This window comes from Stylophora pistillata, chromosome 6, assembly GCF_964205215.1.
Source record: "Stylophora pistillata chromosome 6, jaStyPist1.2, whole genome shotgun sequence".
In the NCBI taxonomy this organism is placed as follows: domain Eukaryota; kingdom Metazoa; phylum Cnidaria; class Anthozoa; order Scleractinia; family Pocilloporidae; genus Stylophora; species Stylophora pistillata.
The window spans coordinates 27123089-27148172 of NC_142524.1; the positions used below are offsets into that span (position 1 = coordinate 27123089).

Sequence of the window (25084 nt, forward strand, 5' to 3'; positions counted from 1 at the left end):
TAGAACGAGAAGAGTCCATTTCGTCGTTAGCAAAGACAGTAGAATCTGCTGTAAGTAATTCCCAAAAGTTAAAATATAATTATGGCAGGATATTGCTATCAAGCCAGAAATTTTTTATATATTCAGACGCAATCAAAGGTGTATGCTGGACTTGAGCGTACCAAGCAAGAATTGGAAACTAGTCGATTAGTTAAGCGGAAAATAAAGGATAAACGTATTATGCTCTAAATCTACTCACATTGTCCTTTTGAGAAAAACGCATTTTTTTTTGTTTTGATGTGTTTGCTACTGTTCCAGTTTTCTTACGAAAAATCTCGGAATCATTTCCTTTCTAGAACTTAATTAAGGTCAGAATAGTGTTGTGTATTGTAACTTGTAATGTGCTATGCAGGCATCGCAAATATCTAGAAATGATGACGTGGGTAAAATTAAATGAGCCACTTACCATTGGATTTATTAGCAAGAATATTCTAATTTTTCTCAATAGCATTGCTTCTCCTCGCCACTTTCTGTTAACCTTTTCCCATTTAGTTTACCTGAACTCTTTTCATTATGAAAATCTCTCTGAAACCCGTCTTTTTAATAATTTATAATTTACACAAGGTCTAAAACCAATCTTTAATTGTGGGTTGCCAATTGGAAACTAAACATTGAACTAAACAATGTATTGATACCCTGTGAGTTGTTGCTTCTTTTTCTGCTGAATGAAATAGCCTTCCTGCGACTATTTAGGGCTGCCGCTTTCAAAAAAAAAAGGGTAAGAGCTTAATCTTTTCAAGTATAAAAACCACGATAAGAGCCCCAAGAACAAACCTAAGTTCTAGATAAAAACGAGGAATGTAAGTTGCTCATTACTATGCAATCAGAAAAAGGCAATTTTTCAGTGTACTACTTTGTATTGCGAAATTTGAAACAACTCGTAATACATAATATAAGAACAAATTTATTCCCACTTTCATGAATAATTGACCAAACTCTATTCGGATCACTGACATTGGCACCTTTTCGTTGTTTCGATGCGTTACAATGCTCAAGCTGGGTAACATTATGAGGTTTGATTATTTATTAATTTGTGACTTTTCCAGACCGTGATTGTTGCAAAACATGTTCCTTTGTGTTATTCACTGTTATTGTAAAACTTTTAGAAATGTTTTTCAAAACAGGATTATTTGCTTTCGTTTATTTATTTACTTATTTAATCACTTTCACCAGAGTGTGGTGAGGGTCGCACAACAGATCGAAGCTCCAAATTAAGTGCGTCCAATATCCCACTTATCCCACCCCAGGGGAGGACATCCATCACAAAGTAATCTCGTGTGTGGGAAATTAACGTCTTCTACCCCAACCCTGCAGGAGACAGGACCTCCATTTATTCGTCACTATCCGAGAAGACTAGAATATCTAACTATTTCTTGATGTTATAGAAAGGTAGCAAATTCTTCTCAATTATTTTAAGACCCTGAGTGTTGGTCTGGCCGGGGCTCGAATCCTCGACCTCCCGCACAACAGTCCAGCGCTTTATCCATTGAGCTAACCGGGAGGCGGTTTCATCTTAAAGCAGTGTTTTGAATAATAGCTAATAATAGCCATTGGCCAACTCATGACAACAGCAGTTCGCACGAAATTAACAAGCAGTTTTTACTAACTGATTAAAACTTGAGCTAAAGAAAAAAAATAAGGGGTTTTGGAAGCTTTTGTGGTGTGAACTATACAATCGAGCCATCTGTTAAGTCACACACTAAATTTCGTTAGAGTTCACCCTTTGAAATCGTCAATCTTTGACTCACACTGCAAAAGCCAAATGTGTTTACCAAATTGTAGACAAAAAAAAATTACAGTTTTAATATCATAGGTGACAAATTACTCCTTAATTTTGGGGCGAAATTTCAGCGTTGATTTTTAATTTCACATGTGAAATTACAAAATTACCACGGTAACATCTCTCGTATCTCGATCAGAGCCAAGATGGCGTCGATATTTAAGACGGTGACCGTTAAAGAGATTACGAAATTAAAAGAAGCCACCGAAAATTTAAATACGCGAAAGAGCACAATTCACTGGGTGCGAGTTTTTGAGAAGTAGTGTAACGAAAATAGCCTTGAGAAAAACCTGGAGATGATTCTTCCCGAGCAGTTGGATAAAGTACTCGAGCGATTTTACGCCTCCGTGTGTAAACAAAACGTAATTTGTCACCCACGATATTAAAAGGTAATGAAATGGTTTTCTCGTGAAATTAGGAAATAATTTCACTTGCGTTTTTTCAAAATTCTGATAATTTCCCGAGCCTTTAGGCAAGGGAAATTATCAGAATTTTGACAAAACGCAAGTGAAATTATTTAATAATTTCACTCGTCGCCACTTGATTACACATACTAATTGTAACACAACGCAGAATTTTCTGCTTGAGCACCTGTATAACCAGAGGAATTTAAAGCAAGAAGATGCTAATCTTTACACCATAAGAGATTAAATACTTTGATATTCTAACCAACAATCCTATGAAAGTCTTTCATTGGATTCAATACGAAAGCCCTGAAGAAATGGAATTTTTCAATTTACCAGTATCACTATTTTTAGATAACATATAGAATGTTTACAAGCCCATGGTCCACGATATTTGCAGAACGTTTTCAAAACTGCAGCCAAAGTTAGTTGCGAGAATCACAACCGAACATGGCGTCTTAAAATCATTTGCAACTATTTTCGCTCATCTTGAGAACAACTCGCCCTAGTCTACCCGACTCAATTGTTTTTTTAATTATCATTTTAACGATTGACTTGAAGCCTGACATACATACATACATACATAAACTTTATATACCTCGAGTTTAAGAGTAGCTGTAAGCTAATATCTTCGAGTAATTCACCGAATCGAAATATGGGGTTCTGTCCTCGTGTACCGGTTCACAAGAGCCAATACAAAAGACCAAACAATACACAATAGCTAACCGATAACTCCTAAACAAAGAAAGAACAATGGTAATTCCCTTGTGAACCGGTACACCAGGACAGAACCAAATATGGCGTCCAATTTGAATTACCATTGTTTTGGACTTACTAGCCTCGTCCTGACGTGGAAACACAAAAGGATTATCACATGTGTGAGAGGCTAGTCAGTCAAGAACAATGGAAATTCAGATTGGACGCCATATTTTGATTCGGTGTATTAAAATGAAGTAAAAGGAATAAGCTAAACTAGAATAAATGAATAATAATACATTAATGATGATAAATATTTACCTATTAACATTATTTAAATATAATTATACTACTAAATTCAATATAGTTACACATAGGAGTCATACTGAAGTATTCGGCGCCGAAAGTCTGGAAAATTGAGAGTTCTAGAGGTGTCCGGGAGAGAGTTCCATAAGTTAGCAGCTAAGTAAGAAAAAGACTGACGGCCATATGTTGTAGTTTAATTTTAGGTTTTGGAAGGGACAAGATATAACTATCACGTAAGTTATAGGACGTAGATCTAAACGTAAACATATCATTTACTGGATAGTTAGTAAAAAATAAACTCTTCTACAATATGATTAGAAAATTCTGCAGGCGTCTGACTTGAAGAGATTTTAAGTTTACCTTATCCAGTAACGTGTTCTACGAGGATTGATAATCTTGTAAAAGAAACCTTAAAATCCGCTTGTTTTAGGCCTCCACTTTACCAGAATTGGGGGCGCCGCAAAAGTGTCACACAGAGGAGTAGTAATAAAAATGCGGCAGGATGAAGGCCTTATACAGCTTTAATAGAGTATCTCTGGCGATGAGTTTTCGGAATCTTTGCATAACTTTAAATTGATTGTTAATCCAGTTTGTACATATAGTGGATACATGTTTGTCGAGAGAGAGCCTGTTATCAATATTCATACCAAAAATGTCTAGAGAATTTTTAGTTGGGAAAGAGAAATTGTGATCCGATCAGTTTTTCCCAAAATAAGCGCTTGGTGTTTAGTTACGTCAACTTTCATAGTTATCTTTGTACCCTAGATTTGCCTTAGCTACTTCACTACAAATACATTTTTCCAATATTACTGGATCAGTGTTTGGGTAGTACACTTGGTGGTCATCAGCATATACATTTAGCTTGGCTTGCGTAACATGTTAAAACATATCGTTAATGAAGACATTAAAGAGCATTGGTCCTGGGACACTCCCCTGAGTAACACCTTGGCCTATGCTCTGCCACCTGGAGTACGTATCTCCAATTCTTACTCTCTGCTGTCTTCCAGTTAGATAATCCTCTAGAAGCGCGCAGCTTTTCTCACCAACACCGTAAGCCTTGAGTTTTGCCAACAATAGGTCGTGCTGTATAAGATCAAAAGCTTTAGAAAGATCCATGGGCACCACACCAACCAATACCCCCCTATCGCGCATGCTCCTCCCATCCTCTGTCAGACGTAATAAGGCTGTCTCACAAGTATAGAACTTTCTATAAGAACTGATGAAATCAGATAAGATGGCACGATAAAAGTCTTTCATTTGTACCATCAACAGCCTTTCGTACACATTGTTGAGAACTTTAAGGAATGTAACGGACCTATAATTGGTCTTGTTCAATTCATCGCCTTTTTTAAACAAGGGTGTTACCTTTTTTCCACTCGCTCGCATACACACCGCGGTCAATCGACGAGTTCAAAATGCTTACAATGGGATTAGATAACACAGCCGCCGAATCCTTCACAAGCCTAGGTGTCATCACGTCATGGCCACACGATTTGCGACAATTGATTTTCAATAGCAGGCTTTCGATCTGTATTTGATTAGTGTACTGGAACTCGAAACTTGCGTTGCTATTACCTTGTAGTGTTGCTATAATACTTGGATGGTTTGCAAAATTCTTACCGTACTCCTCTTCGCTCACTGCGTTCACACTCTCCCTGATCTTAATAAAATATTGATTCAAAAGCTCGGCAATTTCACACTTATCACATTGCCAGAAATCGAGGACATTTTGCTCCCGCATTCATTGGTCAGCGGATTGCAGTCCGATGAAAACAAAGATAGTGGTTAGGACAAGTTCCATATTAAATATTGAGCGATTTAAGTTCTGTGGACCTTCTTTACGGAAAAAAAGAAGCAAAAAAAAAAACTTTGAACATATCTCTTGGTATTTTTAAGGCAGAGCGACTTATAGCAATTTGCTGTCTGATGTAATGCAAGGGACAATCTGTACAAAGCTTCAATGTCCATTCAAACTGGCTTTATTTGTAATCGTCTACGGATGTCAGACATTTTGAAAATTGTAGCTTAAACCACTTGCATTAAATAATGGGAAGATCTAGGCAAATCTTACTTGAAAAGGGCTTTTTCTCCCAGTTGAAAACAGTTCAACGAACGTACTATACAGATCTCTTTGATCTGCTTCCTAATTTTCGCGCGAGAAAATACATTTGTTCAAGGCTCTACTTTAATATGAGAGGGTCTGGATTGAGTTTATTTCCCGTCAAATATTGCTGAATAAGAAAAAAAAATATGGCGACAGTTTGAAGGTTTTGCAGAGGGTTTTTCTTTTAACGCTTTCCCTTCTGGTGCGTTCTCAAGAATGGTCTCAGATCACAGACTCCACAGAGCAAAAATAGCAATTTTCAAGCTCTTTTGGAAGTATCTCATTGTCAAGAAATGTCTCTTTTTATGGACGATTTGCTTACTTCGAACTTCCCTTTATTTAATGCGAGTTGGAGCCAGTTGACTTCTTGGAGGGTTGCACCTCAAATCGGCGATCCTTTGCCGTGGATTACGCTATATTTGAAACAGACTAGAGGTAATGACTAACCTCGAATATCGAAAATTACTGACATTGCTGGAAGTAAGTAGACAAACAGCTTTTGAATTACTTTTAAGCAAGAAGTACATCTTAATCTCTACTGAACATATTTCGAGTCGCTAGGGAATACTCTGATTCGTATTTGCTGTATTTTGGATTTTTTGGAAATCCCATACATTTCCTTACACGATTTCGCCGCCATTAACTTCTCAATACGCACGCGCGTCCGGAATTTTGACCCAATTTTCTGGCAATGAGCTATGACCTAATTGTTTTCTTCAAGAATAATGTCATTAACCTGTTTTGTTTCGGTATGAAGGAAAGGACGATACGTGCCTCCATCTCGTGTTAAACTTTAATCGTTTGTTAAATTACAATCGTGCAGAATTTAATTGATATTTCATACTCTTTTTTCATTCAGTCATTTATTTACCTATTTACTGGTTTAGTATACATTATACACTTCTATTTTCAAGGGCACATTATATGTAGTGTATGTCGGGATATGTGCAGACAATCGTGGGATAGGAATTGAGGAAGGACGGAGTCGATGAGTTTAGGATCGCGATGCCTAGTTCGATCACATTAATCCGGTTCAATCCGTGGTTTGAATATGTATATTTAGACTCTACATTACTCATTTGCACAAGTGCTTTTTTAACGAGTAATACTATGCTCTTTGGCGCCTCATGCATAATAAACTGTTGACTTCACTAAACAAGTTGGCACAACTGCTTGATTAAATAAACTGGCGCATTCGGTAAAATGATAAAAGAGAAGAAAGACATTATCATTGTATCTGAAGAAGGTCGAGCTTGCCTTCTACCTCTTCTTACTGGTTTTAGGATCTCTCTTAGTCACTAGCATCGTCATTGTTATCATTAACGTCATCTTCATCGCTGTCGTCATCGCCATAGTCATAGACGTCACCATTGTCGTCGTCGTCGTCGTCATCGTCTTCGCCTTCGTCAGTGTCTTCGTCACCGTTATAATTATCGTCATCGTCAATGACGCTTTCTTCGTCTTCGCCTTCGTCATCTTCATAGTAATCCTCCAATGCATTCCAAACTGTCATGATGTTATAACGTCTTGTGTCGGCGACGAATGTGGAATATTAATTGAGATTAGCGCGTGTAAAGCTTGTTTTATTTGTGGAACTTTCCACCAACAAATGTTGTGGTCCGTTCGTTTCCCAAACTGAACACCCCTACGTAGTCTTCACTATCGCCTACTGGGGATCTTCGTGTCCTGGATATTTTCTGCGTGCAGCTCCGGTACATGTCGGACTGGTGTCCACTCAGGTGAAAACGTGCCATTTTGAACTCCACCAGAGGAACTTTCCTCTGGAAAGGATCTGGCTCGAAAAGCTCGTGTTTCCTCCTGTACGAAAGATTTACTAAGCCTAACCCTCACGGTTTTGTGACGTTGAGCAACATTACCAAATTTGGGCTAGGGCTACCAAATAAGGTGGTAAGCGCATGCGTGTGGAAAAAAGAACAGGAAGGTTGGGAGAGCGTGAGTTTATGGAAAGTTTTTCCATCGAATTTTGGCGAGAGTTTCGTGAATTAGACTGAAGCGAAATAAACCAGGAAACTGTGTTATTGTGAGTTCTATGGGCTGTTTTATTGTTCGGCTCACACCAGTTCTGGTTTCGGTCAGATTTCTGTCCTAAGACAATATCAACTTTTCATTTAGTTATAAACTGCACGAGCTCATAGTCTTTTCCACCTCTTTCAGCGTTCGAGGTAGTGTAATGTTTATTTATTACGGCGATAAACATATTTAAAATGACTATACTGGTCGTGGAGAAAAAAATAAAGTGAAAATGAAGTCTGCCTACAATGGGATTTGCTTCCTTTAGCTCATTTATTGGGATTGGTTGTCCCAAAAGTATTAGCGGCTATAAAAAACACCATGAAATAGGAAGCTAAACAATTTACGAAGTGTCGCAGTAAAAACAACTAACTTAGGTTTGAAATAGAAGCAGTTCAGCCGGAAGACGCATTGTGGCAAACGCAGCCGTTAGACAAATAACGACTTCTTCAAACTCATGCAAAAGTAACACACGATATAAGATGACGGAAAGATAGGGATTTTCTTTCATTATTTCGAAAGCTTTTGTAGCCGCCTTGGCCCGCATCCATTGCAATGATAGTGCCGATGATGCAGTGACTATCTGCAATATATCCAACCAATTCCACACCGACTTGATATAACACTTCTGACGGCAGAGTTTGATGTACTGGACAACAAAAAAGCAAACAAGCAGAATACTGAACAACAACACAAACATCAGATAAGTGCTATGAGCCTGAGAGTTCTTCGTACTCACAGGTAAAATTCCGTAGCTCTTGAATGTGCCAGCAAAGGCAAAAGGAAGGACTTCGAAGGAGTACTAGTAAGTCATCTCTGCTAGAAGGTTACTTGGTGGATTATGCAGTGAGAACTCTACCAGCACAGCCCTGGTCTGCCGATCAATCCACTAGTTTTCGTATAGGTCGTCGATAATTCATATGGCAGTAAACTTGCTATATCCTAAATTGGCTATGTATCCTCTGCCACTGTAAACAGCAAAGCGACCTCAAAAATCAAAGCCGCCATGCCTTCTTTCTACATCATATTTCTGGGCATAGAACTGAAGAACTATTTATCTTCTTCGAATCAACCCAAGTTCCTTTTTCCTCCTTGGTGGGGAGTAGAAATCGAAACAAGATGTGATTGTGTTTTTAAACAATTTTTGGTCTTGACTAGAATCTGTAAGGAAGAAAAAATGTTTAATTATTTGAACATTGCTGTATTAATACTTCAAATCTCCTTGTTGCCGAGTTTGTGGAGCTCATCTGCAGTATTTAGATTATTGATCTGTATATCCCAAAATGCAGCTCAATTTTATTATCTCTTTGCTCCAAAAGTCGTCCTCATTAAGACATTAAAAGACATGAAAGTTTTGATGAGTCTGAAATTTTGTCATCATACAGTGGCATCTCTTTCCAAAAACAGAAAAAAGAATTTTAGACATGATACTCGTCATCAAAAGCATGAAAATAGTTTGACCACAAAGTTTCAGATAAGGAATTCTTTCAAAGTAACTTCTTTCTTACAGCTGATACACTTACTTTCCATGACCCTTAGTTGTCGTAGATGTGGCAAACCGACCAAAATTGATTGCTTATTTCCAATGTATTCTGAAACTCTTTCTTCCTGTCCACTGTACTAATCGTCAACGAAAACTGCATGTTAAAAAGATATTTTCGACCCATCTCCAAAACCGATCGGCATTGGTAATCTATTAAAAAAAATGTGTAGACAGTCATCGGTGTACAAAACAAAATAAATCCTAAACAAGTGATACTCTACTACCATTAACCACATGTATCTAGGGTCCTCTGGGAAGTCGCATCGTTCTCCAACAACGGAAAATAATACTAATAAAAGACGTGTTCTCCACAAAACATATATTTCATGGATCAGAATTTCTATCCTAGGTCAAAAAGTTTAAAAAGATGTCTATAATTATCCTAGTAATGGTGCATACCCATAGCATAATTGGGAGAAATAGTGAAAGTGATAGAGATAACTAACCACGAAGAAGTAGGAATTGATGAAAATGAATAAGGGTGGTAAAAGATTTCTAAAGATTCCAAAGAGCAAACTTTAAAAGGTCAACTTCTGCCAGGTTATCAGGTCCTACAGAAGCTAATAGCTTCCAAGTTAGCGTTTCAGCTCATGCCTAAGCGCTTACCATCCTTGTGATAATATTGCTATATATTTGTCTTGCTAACTAACAGCACACGCACCTTATAGTGTTCCATATTATCAGAAAACTGGAAGCATTCCTCTGTGGCGGCATTTAGTTTGTATCTTTGGTGGTTTTTTTCTCCATAGCAGACATCAATAGAAGAGCGAAAAATGTCATTGAGGATTAGAGTTCCTTGAAATATGCGTACATTTTCCTCTGGTTTTTCTTGAATGTGCTTCCTTGCACGATCAACATCCAAAGATGAAAGATCCACAACACTAGTTAACTGCTCCCCTTTGTGTCCGTTAATTAACTTTGTTTCCTTTCTTGCCCTCCTACCGCATCCACATCCCGAGGCTACAATGATGAATACGATAAATATTTGCAGTGGCTGGGAGATATGACATCTGCAGACACCGAAATGGCCAAGAAAATGGCCAAGAAAAATAATCTGAGATATAGCTTAAATCATAATATCACGTTAACGCAAAAGAAAGATTAAATTTCGTTGACGTTTTCAGAGGGGTAGCTTTTCCGAGAAAGGAAACCACGTCAAAAAAAGTGTAATTGTTGTAAGGTCTTATTCATACAAACATCCGATGGCATTATAGTTAGTTGAATGATGGCTACAATATCCTAGGGTCATCGAACGATTTGGCACCAACCTTTAAGGCATCCATTTTATCAGTCCTGGGTGCCTTTACCAAAACAAGAAAGTAAACCAGAAGGGTAGAGCACAATGTTATTAAGACGAAAAGGTCGTCAGGACTCACATTGTCAAATGCCTGCTGGACCAGTTGAAATTCTATGGTATTTGGCGCAACAAGAATGTCTCCTCCAAATGCAGTGAAGTGATTACAGACATTTTACAGATGTATGGTTTGATTCTCGGCTAACCTAGAAATCAGTCCATTCATTAATGGCTATCAGTTTACTGGTCTTAATGCATACTTAATTGCTTTTAGGTCAGAGAATACTAATTTTTCTTGCAATGAGCTCTTGATTCGGGTAATGTAACTGCCAATGGAACCTACACTATGTCCTACAAAAACATTCTCTGTAAGAAGAATTTTCTTACCTCCTATTCAATCAAGTTTTAAAATACGGGAAATAAGACGGAAATTTGTAGTTCCGTTGAGACGATTCAGTTGCAGAAAGGTTTCAAAGCTGTAGTAAATTTCGCGCGAGTCCTTCACCGTTTCGCGAAGAAAAGAAAGCATTTGTGTATCAATAAGGCAGTAGCTGAGTAAGTTATAAAGTTTCATCCATGTAGCACTCATTGCAGCAACGACTAGATAGCAGATAGTTTAGACTTGAAGTTAGTTTGGGAGCCCTGTTAATGTACCCATTTATGTTTTTAACTAAAAATATAAATGTTATAGTATTAACAGGAAATGTTCACAAAGAGAAAAAACGTTTTGCTTCTTGGCTCTGGTCAAAACTTATTGCAAGTTTTTGTTTCTTTAATTGTTTTTGTGTTGTTGCTTTGAAATACTGAATAAAAAAAGTGATTGTAAAGCCCTTCGTTTTATTTCCAAAACATATCAAAAGGTTAAGTGCAATACCGGAATCACTATACCGGAATCATGAGAGTTACTCATTCAAGTAGTATACGTAGCCTTACCAGCTATTCCCGCAAGGTCTGGGCCCGAGTGACTCGGCTGAGGTTAATTTATTCACGTAGCGTAGGTGTAAGAGGGGTTTTTAGGGTTAGGGTTGGGGTTAGGGTTGTGACGTAGGTGTAGGAGGGGTTAGGGTTAGGGTTAGGGTTGTGGCGTAGGTGTAAGAGGGATTTTTTAGGGTTTATAAATTTTTAAAAAAATAACGGTCAATGAAATCCAAGATGGCGTCGGAAACAAAGACAACAATGAATTCCAAGATGGCGGAGGGATTAACCACAGACAACATGTGTAAATTTTCAAATCAAAACATTTATTATCATCTCACACGATTGTATACAGGAAATTAATTGTTTAATTGTATGGCAATTAAATGTTCTGGAAATGGTTCAGGAATATAAGGTTTCTTAATGTCTTCTTGTTTAGTCTCTTTAGCTGATAAAAACACTTCATCCTCGTCACTGCTGCTGCTTTGATCTTCCTTTAACTTTTTGAGGTAGACTGTTTTACAATGTTCTGTGTAAGTGAGAAAAGCTTTCATGATTTCTTTTTGCAGTTCAAGTGTTTGCTGTTCATCGTCTTCCACTTCTGTAGGATTAGTGTCTTTAATGTAATATTTGGTAAATCTCAGCATTCGGCAGTAATCATCATAGTCAGCATTTCTCTCTACAATGTATAATAAATCTTCTAAAGCCACGGCACACCATTGAGGATTATCACCCAAAGCGTCAAACATGATTGCTGTCTAGGTTGTAAATGAATGAAAGTGGTGAAAGCAAAAGTCTTTTAATAAGAGTTTGTAATGACAGCTGTCACTCATCGTCATCTGAAGTGTCATCAGAAGAATCTCTGGGGTCTTCACAATGTTTTACGAATTTCGCAAAGGCTTCCATCACGCCATTGCAGACTTTGTTGTATTGTTTCTGCTCACGAGTGGCTCCTGGCATATCATCTCGCATGGAAAACAAGATGCAAGTTTTGATTTTATCCATATCCCACCATCTGGTTTTTTGGTCTACACAGGTTAAGACTTCATCGAGTATCACACAGGCTTTGGATGGCTGATCTTGCAAGTCTTTAGTGGCACCCAGAGGTTTTTAGGAATCTTTAAGCACTTTTAGGTAATTGGTAAACGCGTCAAACACTTGAGTTTGTGCTTGTTTAATTTCTGGTGTAGGGGCTTCTCGTATGGGAGCCAAGTCTTTCATGGTGTTTAAGTTAAAGTCTAAATCCCCTAGAGTAGCATCGAGTCTCAAATCTGTAAGCATACAAACGATTTCTCTGGCAGCATCCCAAGGACGAGTATGGATAGAGGAAGGCATCGTTCTGGTAACTCTACAGGTTTAAAATGATAAGAAGGTAGGAAAATAAAAGTCTTTTAATAAGAGTCTTTGGTGACAGCTGTCAATAACTTTTTGACTGGCGTCTGCTCATCATCGGTGAATTGAAGGCGTTTTTTGCACGAAGAAATGGCACCATCGTAATGATATCGCACAAAATCCAAGAAGGCACGCATGACTTGACTGCGTAATTCCCACGTTCTTCTATCGTAATCATCCTCATTGGGTGCAAAGTCGATTAAATATTTTTCAGCATCTCGAATCACTCTTCGTAAAGAATCGTCGTCAGAGCGATATTCCATAGTATCTAAAAGCTCATCCATAGCTAACACTCCCATTTTAGGGTTCGTTTCCAAAGTTGGATTCATGGTGAATGATACAGGTATCATGGAAGTACCTAGTTCTATATAGAAAGTGAAAACAATACTTGTCAATCAAATGTTGCGTCGCGTCTCTGATAAAAATTGCTACTGTCAATCAAAGTTGGCGTCGCGTCTCTTTTTTAGCGTCGCGTCCACGACCTGTCAATCAAAGTTGGCGTCGCGTCTATTTTTTAGCGTCGCGTCTCTAATAAAACAATACCTGTCAATCAAAGTATGGGGTATTGTTCTCTAGCGTATAAAGCTAGCAAAGTTTCACTACTTTTACCACAGTGTAGCAGCAGCAGCAGCAGCAGCAGTAGCAGCAGCCATAGCAGCAGAATGGAGAAACCTACTAAAGGAGTCAAAGGCAAGAGGTCTACCCCTTACGACAAGGGAGTGGTTAATTCCAAGAAAAACTGGCTCAAAAAGAAAAATGTCAAAAACCTGTCGTTGGATTTGAATTCTCATGTGCCTGTCATGCAGACCCCCGTGAAAGTGGTGTATCCCTCAGATAACTCCGAGATGGTCACAGAGCCACCGTTGAAACAACTTGAAAATCTGGTAGAATCTATTAAACCTGAGGTGTCACATCAGCAACAGCAGCAACAACCCATGTCTTCCCCACCAGTGGAAACCCATGTCTTGGAAGAAGGCGAGATACCTGATTCAGGTAATTATCAATAAGGTACTCTGGAGGAGTTACTGGCCAGTGTAGGAGCCGGCTACCCTTGTCCCATTCATAACGAGGGTATGAATGAAATACATTCGCAGAAAGAATGGATACAAGATGTGTTTCTTAAGTGTCAGGTGGATAATTGCCCAGTGTTTACCACTCTGAAGGATTACACTTCCTATTACGATGGTTGTCGCAGACAGGGGCACGATTGGTTTACCCTGGAAAGGATTGCTTCGATGAAATGCGAGTGTGGTGAAACTCCTACATTGGCCATGTCCAAGTCAGAGAAAAATTTCCATCAATTGTATCTACGCTGTAGAGACAATTATTGTAAATTGTTTCAGTGGTGGCGATATTGTCCCAAAGAGAAAAACTACGTTATTCTCACGCGATAAATTTCTTTCTGTAGACTCTGACGACACTGACGATTTGATCCCCATAAGAGTACAAGTAGGAAAACATTTATTTGTCATGTAATGGATGTTTTTTTATTTTAGAGGAAAAGAATACTAACTGGAGGATTCCCACAGCACTTTTGTTAAATCTATTACACGAAGGCGTTTTGTATGGCTTAGAAGTAATAGAAGATCAATTTATTTCTTGGATTTTCAAGAAGGACTCCAAATAGCTCGTGCCATGGGAAATGCCACTCAGCTGGAAGAACTTTCCAAGGAGGACATTTTTGAAATAGCAGAGTAGATCGGATTTGAAAAGTTTAAGAAAGTGACATCTAGATTAAATGTCACGGATTTTGAATTACGCTGTATTAAACACGACCTAGAATTGCTTGAGTATGCTTATGACAAGTAAATAAAAATGTGTGATGTGATCCAAGTCTCTGTCATTTTTATGTAAACCGCATCGGGGGTAAACCATGTCTCTGTGGTCGAAACTACTTTACCTGCATTACTCTGTAGTCTCCTTCCTTTGTCGGAGAATAGAGAATCTCGTCTACGAGTCAGAACGTAGACGTGTTCCTTACGAATGGGTTCCTAATGGATGCGATCTTACCTTGTTCACCTACGTATTGAGACCATCGAGATTTCCCCTGTCGCAAAGAGTGTTTCACCTGATGTTATTCATGAGATGGTATCGGGGAAAATATTCCTATAGAATCTATCACCGACTTTACTCCCAGTACCTTTGCAAGTATTGAATGACTTACTACTGTACCACAGTGTGGCTGACATTGATTCTTCTCAAGTGTTATTACGGAATGAAATGCCCCAGACAAACACCTAAGACCATGAATACCAATCACTTGGATATCCCAGGAGTTTAGGTATGACAGGTGTCAATCAAGGATAGTCATGAGTGTATAAGAGTATCTAGGAGTCATAACGTTCATTTGGGAAGGACGCAAGATGAAGAAAGTCAGATTTCATCCCATCAGACGAGTGGTATATCTGGTGGAAAGTCAGTCCTCCATAGAAGTCCAAGAGAAGATGAATACCATCAAACCGTACCTGGATACTCCGTTTAAACAAAAAATAAAAGCTATAAAATTTAGACAACATAGCAACTACATATATTCAAGCACATTTTACACCAAACCTCGACATCTCTATGTAATAAAGCGAGTGGAAGAATTACAAGCAGCAGCATAACATGATTGTAAAAGCAGAATGTAAAATAAAAATGTTTTTAAACGATCACATGAGTGAAGGTCACTCATACGTCTCAAACCCTATGACGGAATGCCATGTCTGACTAGGAATCACCTGAACATGTGGGGAGTTTAGGAGGGGTTCAACCGTATGCCAAAGCTCAAAAGATTTCCCTTTCACAAGCCAAAAAAGAATTGGAAAAGAATTTAGCCTATACCCTACACATACCGCGTCGCCGCCGAGGAGCGTTTGTTCCCGTGATAGTCTTTGATATCGACGAACAATGGGTGGCCGATTTGATCGAAGTACAGACCATCGCCAAAGAAAATAAAGGAAATCGTCTCATTTTAGTCGTGCATTTACAAAAAAGATTTAAAGTAATTGGTGACATCATGAGAGGCGGATCGTTACGGAGGTTTCAAGTCTACGTCCCCGGAGACCAGAAAGGGGGGTCTTTGCATCGTTGGCCATCACACCTCCCTCCTTTCTTTGGAAGTTGGGGTACACAAGTAGGAGCAGGAATTAAAGATATGGTCAAAGATGTGGCGAGGGGAACAGGGAGAGGCCTTAAAAGAACGTTCACGCGACGATCTTTGTCAGAGTTTCCTAGAGGGGTGAAGAAAGAAGTAAAAAGAGCCGTCAAGCACGAAGTGCAAAGGAGAGTGACTAGGAAACTCAACGATATTTTTGACGATTAAAGATGGTATACTGGGGAGAAGCCAGAGTAGGGAGTGGTCATATAGGAGTGGGATCCTCGACCCCTGGAGATGTAGTGACGACCATATTAAAACGCTATAAAAGAAGAAGGAAACAACGAGGAGGGTCTGTACGTATAAAGAAAATCAAAAGACGTCGCAGAGTTCAGAAACACAGGAGACGTTGAAGCATCAACATGTCCATCAAAGGCGCAGAACAGAACCCGAGTTTGAATTTGTTTCGCGTACCACCTGTAGACTTTTCTACGGTGAAATCGCGTTTTATGAAAGTATCACCCCAGACCTCCAGCACTACACCCATAGAAATCTACGTTCCTAAACAGACGGAGTTTATTGATTTGTCCAGAAGTTTTGTGGAATTAGATTTGGGGTTTAAATCCACGGGTAATGCAAACCTCACGTCGCGGGCAGATGCAGTGGCTCTAATGTTGGCTCCCGTCAATAACATTGCACACTCTCTGTTTAAACAAATCAACGTAAAACTCAATGGCACACTCATCACCGAACAAGTAGACATGTATCACCTGAAAGCTTACATACAAACCCTGCTGAATTTTGACCGAGCTGACGGAGAAACCATTTTAGCTACAGCGGGCTGGAGAAACGAAATCGATTCCCCTGAAACGTACACGGCGAATGGTGTCAAGTCAGACCATAATGATTTTCGAGCCTTATCCGCTAATCATCAAGCCAGCATCGAAGCACAGAAAGCAGATGCCCGAGATTATTATGCAAGAGGGAAACGCAGAGTACTGAGAATGACACCTTTTGTGGATATTTTTCATCAAGGAAAATGGTTAGCTCCCAGGACAGAGGTGGATTTAAAATTTTATCTCAATCCAGTGGCGTTGTACTTTAACGCAGAAGCCAACCCTGGTGACGAAGAAGTGAGGCAACATGTAGACGATATCAAACTCACCTTTTACATCTGCTTAGTTTCCCTCAACCCCTCGGTCTACGATAATGCCATGAGTATCATTACCAAAACTCCAGCCAAATACCCCATCATTCGTACAGAAATGCGACAGTTTCCCCTCGATAATGCAGCTACTTACAAAGAAATCATCAATCCCTTTAACGGGAAAATTCCCCAGAGAATCGGGCTGGGAATTCTAGCAACCGCTGGGTTTAATGGGCAATACGATGAAGACCCTTTTGCCTTTGGGAAATTTGGAGTGGAATGGGTGAAACAGATTTGGAATGGTGAAGAATACCCTTACGAGTCGATGGAATTGAACACAGACAATGGAAACAAAGATATGACGGGGTATCATAGGTTTCTGGAAGCCACGGGATGCCTGTATAGAAAAGGGGGTAACATGGTTCGTTTTGCCGAATGGGGACACGGGAAGAATTGTACCTTGTTTGCCTGGTCAAACGTGGCTAACGGAAGACACGACGATCCCATCTTACTTCCCAAAGAAGCAGGATTTATCAATATTCAGTTGAAATGTGCTGCTCAAACAGCGAATAGAACCATTGTGATTTACAGCGAATACGAAAGCATGCTGGAAATCGATGGGTTTAAAGGAGGTGTCAGCATGGATGTGAATTAGTTTAGACAATGGAGTTTGTGCGGTTATCTACAGATCAATTAAATGCCTTGGGGGAACGCGATCCCATCCTGAAACGCTACTATGTTGGTGCCTTTGCGTGCGACGAATTACCTACCACACCGCTTCGAGGATCACCCCAAGCTTACATCGTGAATACGCATCCCGGTCATAAACCAGGAGAGCATTGGATAGCCGTGTGGACTTACGATGATTCTTGTGAAGTTTTAGATAGTTACGGTTTAGATTTACACACCTACCAATATCTTGCACCGTTTATCGTATGGTTAAACCGATGGAAATATGTTCGTAAAAACGATCGCGTCTTACAATCTATTAAAACGGCAAGTCGCGGTGATTTTGCCATGGTCTATTTAATGTGTAAAGCTCGAGGTCAAAGCATGGAGGATTTTTTAAATTATTTTACAAGTTCCGATTACGTACAAAACGATCATATCGTAGGCAGTATGTTAGAAGACATGATTCGAGGGTTAATAAAATAATTTTGTTGTTCGTTCGAGTGTTATTTCTGTGTGTGAGAGAGACATGGCAACATCCTGTTTAGAAGAGGAATTTTCCATTAAATTCCCGGCCAATTTCTTAATAGTAGGTCCTACCAGTTGCGGTAAAACGACGTTTCTAAAACGCTTATTGTTAGAAAACCCGGAAGTATTTTCCGTACCCCTGAAACGCATTCGGTAGTGCTACGGATCATGGCAACCGAATTTCGATGACATGAAAAAGCGAGGTATAGAATTTTCCGAGGGTGTTCCCGACGACGAAAAGATTAAAGAATGGTTTGGTGATACCAAAGGAGGCATGTTAGTCTTGGACGATTTGATGGCTGAAGGCGGAAACGATAAAGACATTCTCAATTTGTTTACCCGATATTCGCATCATTTAAATCTCATCGTATGTTACCTTTGTCAAGATATGTTTCCTGCGGGGAAATATGCCAAGACCATCTCTAGAAATGCACAGTACATCATTGCATTTAAAAATCCTCGAGATCAAATTGGATTACGAAATTTACTCTTGCAAATGTACCCCACCAAATGGCAAGAGGTCATGAAAGTATATAACGAATGCACGGAAAGACCGTATGGTTATTTGTGTTTTGATGTACACCCGGCGAGTCGCGATTCTATGAGACTGGTGAGTCATCTCTTAAAACAAGAAGGTTGCATGAGATGTTACAGATATGCGCAAACGTAGTCGTCGTCGTAAAAGGAAGAGACAACGCGGAGGGGACTTGATAGGCGCATTATTTGGAAACAATTTGTATAAAAACATACTCAATACTCAGGCGTTGAGTAAAGTGATGGCCAAACGCTTTATCAAGAGACTCGAACGGAAAAGGAGATAAAAACGTTTGACGTCACCAATTCTTTCCATTGTGTCGGTGGGAGGTCAAGTGAAAAGAGGTCTGCTGACAGTGATTATAAAAACTCATGGCCAGACGCAGTAAACGCACTGGGAGAAAACGGAGAAGGACCAAAAAAAGGGTGAAAAGGAGAGGTCAAAAAGGGGGAATATTACCTTTAGCCGCACTCCTCCCTGCACTCATTGCTGGAGGAAAAGCCGTGGGGTTAGGAGCCTTGAGTGGTGCCGCAGGATTTGGAGCTAAGAAAGCGTTATAATCAGCTACGAGAGGACGAGGATGAATCGCATGAAAAGAAGTGTCGATTTTTTAAAATCTATCTTGCGTGAAAAAAATTTAAAACTTCGAAAGGAAAAAATATTACATGCCAGTAAAGATCAAATCAATAGTGTGAGTGAAATGGTCATGAACATGTTGAAACGACGCATTACCTTGTCACCGCAGACGGTAGCCAAATTGAGAAAGTATAGCAAGGTGTTACGCGAGGTGGGGAAGCGCGTCAACTCTTTAAAAAAACGGAAACAGTTACTTGCTGCTCAGACGGGTGGGGGCTTTTGGCGAGGAATGAACGAAGTGTTCTGTCGTTGTCCGGTAAAATGAGTGAACCCAAGATAGAAACCGAAGAGAATAAAGATCAAGTAGACGCAGGTATTACCTTTCATATCGAGTTTGACGAGAGTGGCGACAACAGCAGCAGCACGGGGTGTTCCTGGTTACGTTGGATAAGCGAACACATTGTGATACCCTTACTTAAACTATGGAAACGAAACTAATCGTCAACCCACAAGAATTTCAGGCCTTGGTGGATTTTTATAAGGGGAAAATATCAGAAAGTACCCTGTTAGATAAAGCTGCACGAGTCGCTGCCGAAACTCAAATGTTACTCGGAGATACACGCACGCAAGCAGGATTGAAAGAAACCATGGTAAAACAATTATTAATGCAAGAACGACAATTAACCGATCAGTTGAGACAATTACCCACCGGCGTCGGACCTAGTCAAGACGATCAGCAGGGAAATCTATTAGATTCTGTGCAAGAAAACCTTCTCAAAGATTTGATTCGAACCGTCAAAACAAACCAAGTTCCAACTGCTGCTGGTACCGTAGTAAAAACTCCCACACCATCGACTTCCAAGAAAAAGAAGAAAAAACAGATCATTACTCCCAAGAAATTATTTTCTACACCGGGTAGCAGTAGTGTCACCAAAAAACCCATCAAGTTTCCCTTGGGGTTGACGAGTCATAAAGATTTATCTTCGACACCCATTCTTACGGGAAAACGATTGTTACCTTCGACTCCGCTAGGATCCTCCAAGTCATCGAGGCATAGTATTCAAAAGAAAAAGAAAAGGATCGAACAGGTGTGGGATCCGTGGGAAAAGAGAGGTTGGGATCCTGTGGCAGCCATAGAACATGCGGAATACAAAGGGCCGAAAGGCAAAGGCAAAGGCCAAGGGAAGGGCAAGAAGTAAAAGGAGGCAATCTGGTGGAAAAATCGATCTTCAGAAATGGATTAGTAAACTAGGGATAGAATTTCATTGGCCGGGGTATCAATACATGGGTCCGGGGACGAAATTAGCCATGCGTCTTAAACGCGGAGACCCAGGTATTAATCGTCTTGATAGGTTAGCCAAACAGCACGATATCGATTACAGTAAAGCTAAAAATCTGGCCGATAAACACGCGGCCGATCGTAAAATGATTACTGGTATTCAACGATTCGGTAAAAACACCATGACCGAACGCATTGTGAAACGCATCATGCAGGCCAAAGTAAAAGCTGGATTGTAAATCATAAAAAGAAATAAAGTGTGTGGAAAAGGTATCATTTGTGTGTGTCTTTATTGGAGTGAAGATGGATTCCTTTTATTTAACCCTACCGAGTAACGATGGGAGTGTCAAATACTTTCCCGGAAACACTCACAATTCTTGGAAAAATCAACTGAAATCACGCATCGATTTACAGGGAAAATGGGAAGTGGGGTTAGCTAGTATCACTCTACCTTACGCTCTGTCACTCAAGAACCGATGGGAACCTTTTTTGAAAGGATTATCAGACGATGAGGTACTTCTCACGACCAGCCGATTACTTATAAACTCGCAAAAGACCTTTAAAACAGTGACGTTTTCCATCACGTATGGCGAGGTCAAAAAGCATACATTACTTACACCCTTCGATATCTTAGAAGCCCTCTTCTAGGAAGAACAAGTCAAATTTTTATATAGTCTGGATGACACGTGGAGTAGTCATTTATCCAATGGCAAAACACTTCAATTTGAAGTGACATGTGATCGAGAAAAAGGAACCGTGATAGTTTCATTTGAAAACGTCGAATCGGCTTATGTGAGAGATGTACGCGTTCGTTCTGACGTATACTTTGAGTTACATCGAGACCTCTGCAAGTGGGGTGGATGGACAGAAATCACGCAGGTTGAATTCACCGATTTGCGTGGAAGGAAAGGGGATAATGATAAGGTGGCACGCCCTGGGGTGAATCTCTCTTTGGCAAAACGCGGTACCAACTGGAGTTTAGGTAGATCGTTTACTACTCTTCAAAATTCGTATTTTTATTACGACATTCCTTGGAAAGATGATTCGGTCAGGGATACGCATCGCTTTTTACTCAGTGATATTATCTGGACCTTTCACTATAATCCCCACAATACACCTTCTACTGCCGTCAGCCACCGCAATCTTTACGTCTATTCTTCGCTGTGTGCGCCAGTGACCATGGGGGATCAAACGACCGATTTATTACGCCAGATTCCATACCACGAACATTTACAAGGCGCAGCGTATTTCGAGCCGAAACACATTCATTACATCCCCTTACGAAATAATCATTTCGATGTCGTCGAAACGCAAGTGGGTGAAACGACGAAAAACACTCTTGCCGAGTTACCCGAATTTGGACCCAGTATCGTCACATTACATTTTAGAAGGATTAAATAAAGACACGGACACAGCAAAAAAATCATTCATTCATTGTGTCACAGCAAACCAACGACATGAGTGACTTTTACTTGACGTTACCCAGTAACGATGGGAGTGTCAAATACTTTCCCGGAAACAGTAACAACTCTTGGAAAAATCGTCTTAATAAACGTTTGGATTTAGAAGGAGAGTGGGAAGTAGGAATGTCTAGCATTTCCTTACCGTCCGAATCGATCCTGACACCTTATCTCAAAGGATTATCCGATGGATCAGGCATGCTAAAAACACATAGAGTCGTGTATCGCAAGAGAGGTAGTAGTTCTGGTGCCCTGACTGAAGTGTATACCACGGTAAACTATAGTGATGTAAAGCATCGACACATGGAGACGGTCTATGATCTACTACAAGTCTTATTTGAAACAGAATACCTAAAATTTCTGGATCAGCTTCAAAATTACGATTCGTTAGACGAAGGAGATCATCCGTTACAGTTTGATGTATTGTATGACAAAGCCAATGAGAGTATAACTGTGAGTGCGGAAAAAGTGGTCGTCAGCGAATTTAGATCTTTCCGTGACTTTAGAGAAAATGTACATTCTCAGTTACGGAAAGATTTATGCCATCTTTTTGGATGGGTTATAGACATCACTTACAATTACAAGAATAGCTATATGAATGACCGTAATCTCGTGTTGGGAAAACGAGGTAACAAATTTACCGGCACCAGAAATCCCAGCGAATCAGGGTATCATGTACTCAGAAATGGAATAGGGTGTGGTGATATCAAAGGGGGAGGTAATGTGGTGGTTCCGTCTCAAATATTTTATCTCAACGAATTTACTCACACCTTCATCAATCTCAAACAAAGCACTTATAAAAACGGTATGGCACCACGCACACTGTATCTCTACTCTTCCCTGTGTGCTCCCGTGATGATGGGGGATCAAATCACCGATCTCATGCGTACCTTTGAGTATCGTCCACAATTGAAAGGGAGTTATTATTACGAACCGAAACACATTCATTACATTCCCTTACGAAATCAACGCATTGACGAGGTGAAAACGCAACTCAGCGAATCGGAAACGAATCAATTAGCCCAATTTACCCACGACGGAGTGAGTATCGTGACTTTACATTTTAGAAGGATTAAATAAAGACACGGACACAGTAAGAAATCAATCATTACCTGCGTAACCAGCGACATGAGCGACTTTTACTTGAAGTTACCCAGTAACGATGGGAGTGTCAAATACTTTCCCGGAAACACCAACAAGTTTTGGAAAAATCGTCTTAATAAACGTCTGGATTTAGAAGGAGTGTGGGAAGTGGGAATGTCATGCATTTCCTTACCGTCCGAATCGATCCTGACCCCTTTTCTTAAGGGTCTCTCAGACGGATCTATCATGATGAAAACGTATCGCGAAGTGTACATGGACTCGGGACATGAAGATATAGAAGTGATGGTTTCTTATGGTGATATCAAGGATACCCGAATGACGACGGTCTACGATCTTCTCATAATTTTATTCGAGAGAGAATACGAGTTATTCTTAAATAAACTCACGCAGAAACATTCCCTAGTACATAAACCGGGGAAAGAACAGCTTCAATTTGATACCATTTTCAACGAGGAGGAAGGCACGCTGACAGTGACGTCTGAAAAGGTGGATGAGAGTGTGTATCCCTCTCGGCGGGAGTTTAGAAATCACTGTCAGTTTACTCTAAGGAAAGACAGGTGTGAACTTTTTGGGTGGATAAAGGCCACTCAATACAAGAGTCTCGACACATTCAAAAGCGGACCTAATCTCGCCATGAGGAAACGCGGTACTCAATTTGTAGAGGATCGTACCGTTTCCCAGCATTATTATTATAGATACGGGCTTTTTGAATCTGCTTTCATGGGAACCGATAGCGTCATAGCCAAGTCTTTGATTTTTTTTCTCGACGAGTTTACCTACACTTTCACCAATCTCAAAGAATGTACTTATAAAAACGGTATGGCACCACGCACACTGTATCTCTACTCGTCCCTATGTGCCCTGGTGATGATGGGGGATCAAATCACGGATCTCATGCGTACCTTTGAGTATCGTCCACAATTGAAAGGGAGTTATTATTACGAGCCGAAACACATTCATTACATTCCCTTACGAAATCAACACATTGACGAAGTGGAAACGCAACTCAGCGAATCGGAAACGAATCAATTCGCCCAATTTTCCAACGACGGTGCGAGTATCGTGACTTTACACTTTAGAAGGATTAAGTAATGTATCACGAGTGTAAGTGTCAACACTTGCATCATGGCAGGAAGGGGGAAAGGCAAATCCAGGGGAAAAAAACCCTCTAGCAAACGGAGAAAGACACAAAAAGGCAAGGGAATCGAAGGTGCTATTTTAAAAAACAGGGTCACTGCCATACCTACAGGCGCCAAGATGTTGTATAATACTGCTAAAGGAAAACCAGTCTCGGATCGAATTAAACGCCTAGAAGAAGGGTATGCTAGGAGGTATGCTGCCTATCGTAAAAGTGGAGGACACATGACTAAACTTCAATGGGCCAAACAGAATCATGCCGTCGTACGACCCGAACCTTGTTGTATCTTGTAACAGACATAAAAAACAAGTGTTGTAATTGTAAACAATGTTGTTAATTTATTTGGAAAAAAAATAAAAAAACCAAATATTTAAAACGCCAACAAGTCTATCAAATCATTATCGTCTTCATCAAACCTATCGTAACCATATGGAAACGACCTAACTTGCCCCACTTCCATCACACGTTTATCAAAGACAAGACGATAACTTTTCACTTGCGTCTCAGTTCTAATCTTTTTTTTAACCGGGTCCCTCACAAAATGGACGGGATTGATTATTTCGGTTTTTCGTGATTCCTCCAACGGGTGTTGGATTTCGTCTAAAATGTTTTCTTTCATAATGTCATAATTTAGTTGTTGCATTCCACGGACATTAAGGGAAAACCCTTTGACTTTGACGCAACATTTGCCATTGAGGGTGACGTAGCCATAGTTTTTGGCCCCGGCCGAGATAAATTCCACGATATAGTCGCCATCCTCTGGTTCGTTTGTCAAATCTCCGAGGTAGTCACCGAGGGGGATTTCTGATTCGCCTGGCCTCCACTTATACACCAAGGAATCTGTATCGTAATACAGGACGCGATCTTGTAATACCTGTGAGATAATAATAAAAAATTATAAATAAAAGTAAAATTATAAAATAAGTAACGAAAGTGAAAAAATTACCTCCAGCGACTCGTAGAGTTTTAGTCTGGCCTGACAGGTCGTAAAGGCAGCAATAAGACATAGACCGCCTTCCCCTTTTCCGGATCTTCCACATGACGTTTAGCCACAATTTCCACCAATTC

At 40.0% G+C, this 25084-nt stretch overlaps 1 protein-coding gene across 1 annotated transcript; it reads left to right on the forward strand.

Annotated features, from left to right (window-relative positions):
* Window positions 1-18099: 18099 nt before the first annotated feature.
* LOC148729207 (uncharacterized) lies at window positions 18100-18594 on the forward strand. The gene has a single exon (XM_088725511.1). It carries the CDS (start codon window positions 18115-18117, stop codon window positions 18592-18594), a length of 480 nt encoding a protein of 159 aa, XP_088581637.1. The 5' UTR covers window positions 18100-18114.
* The last annotated feature ends 6490 nt before the right edge of the window (window positions 18595-25084 follow it).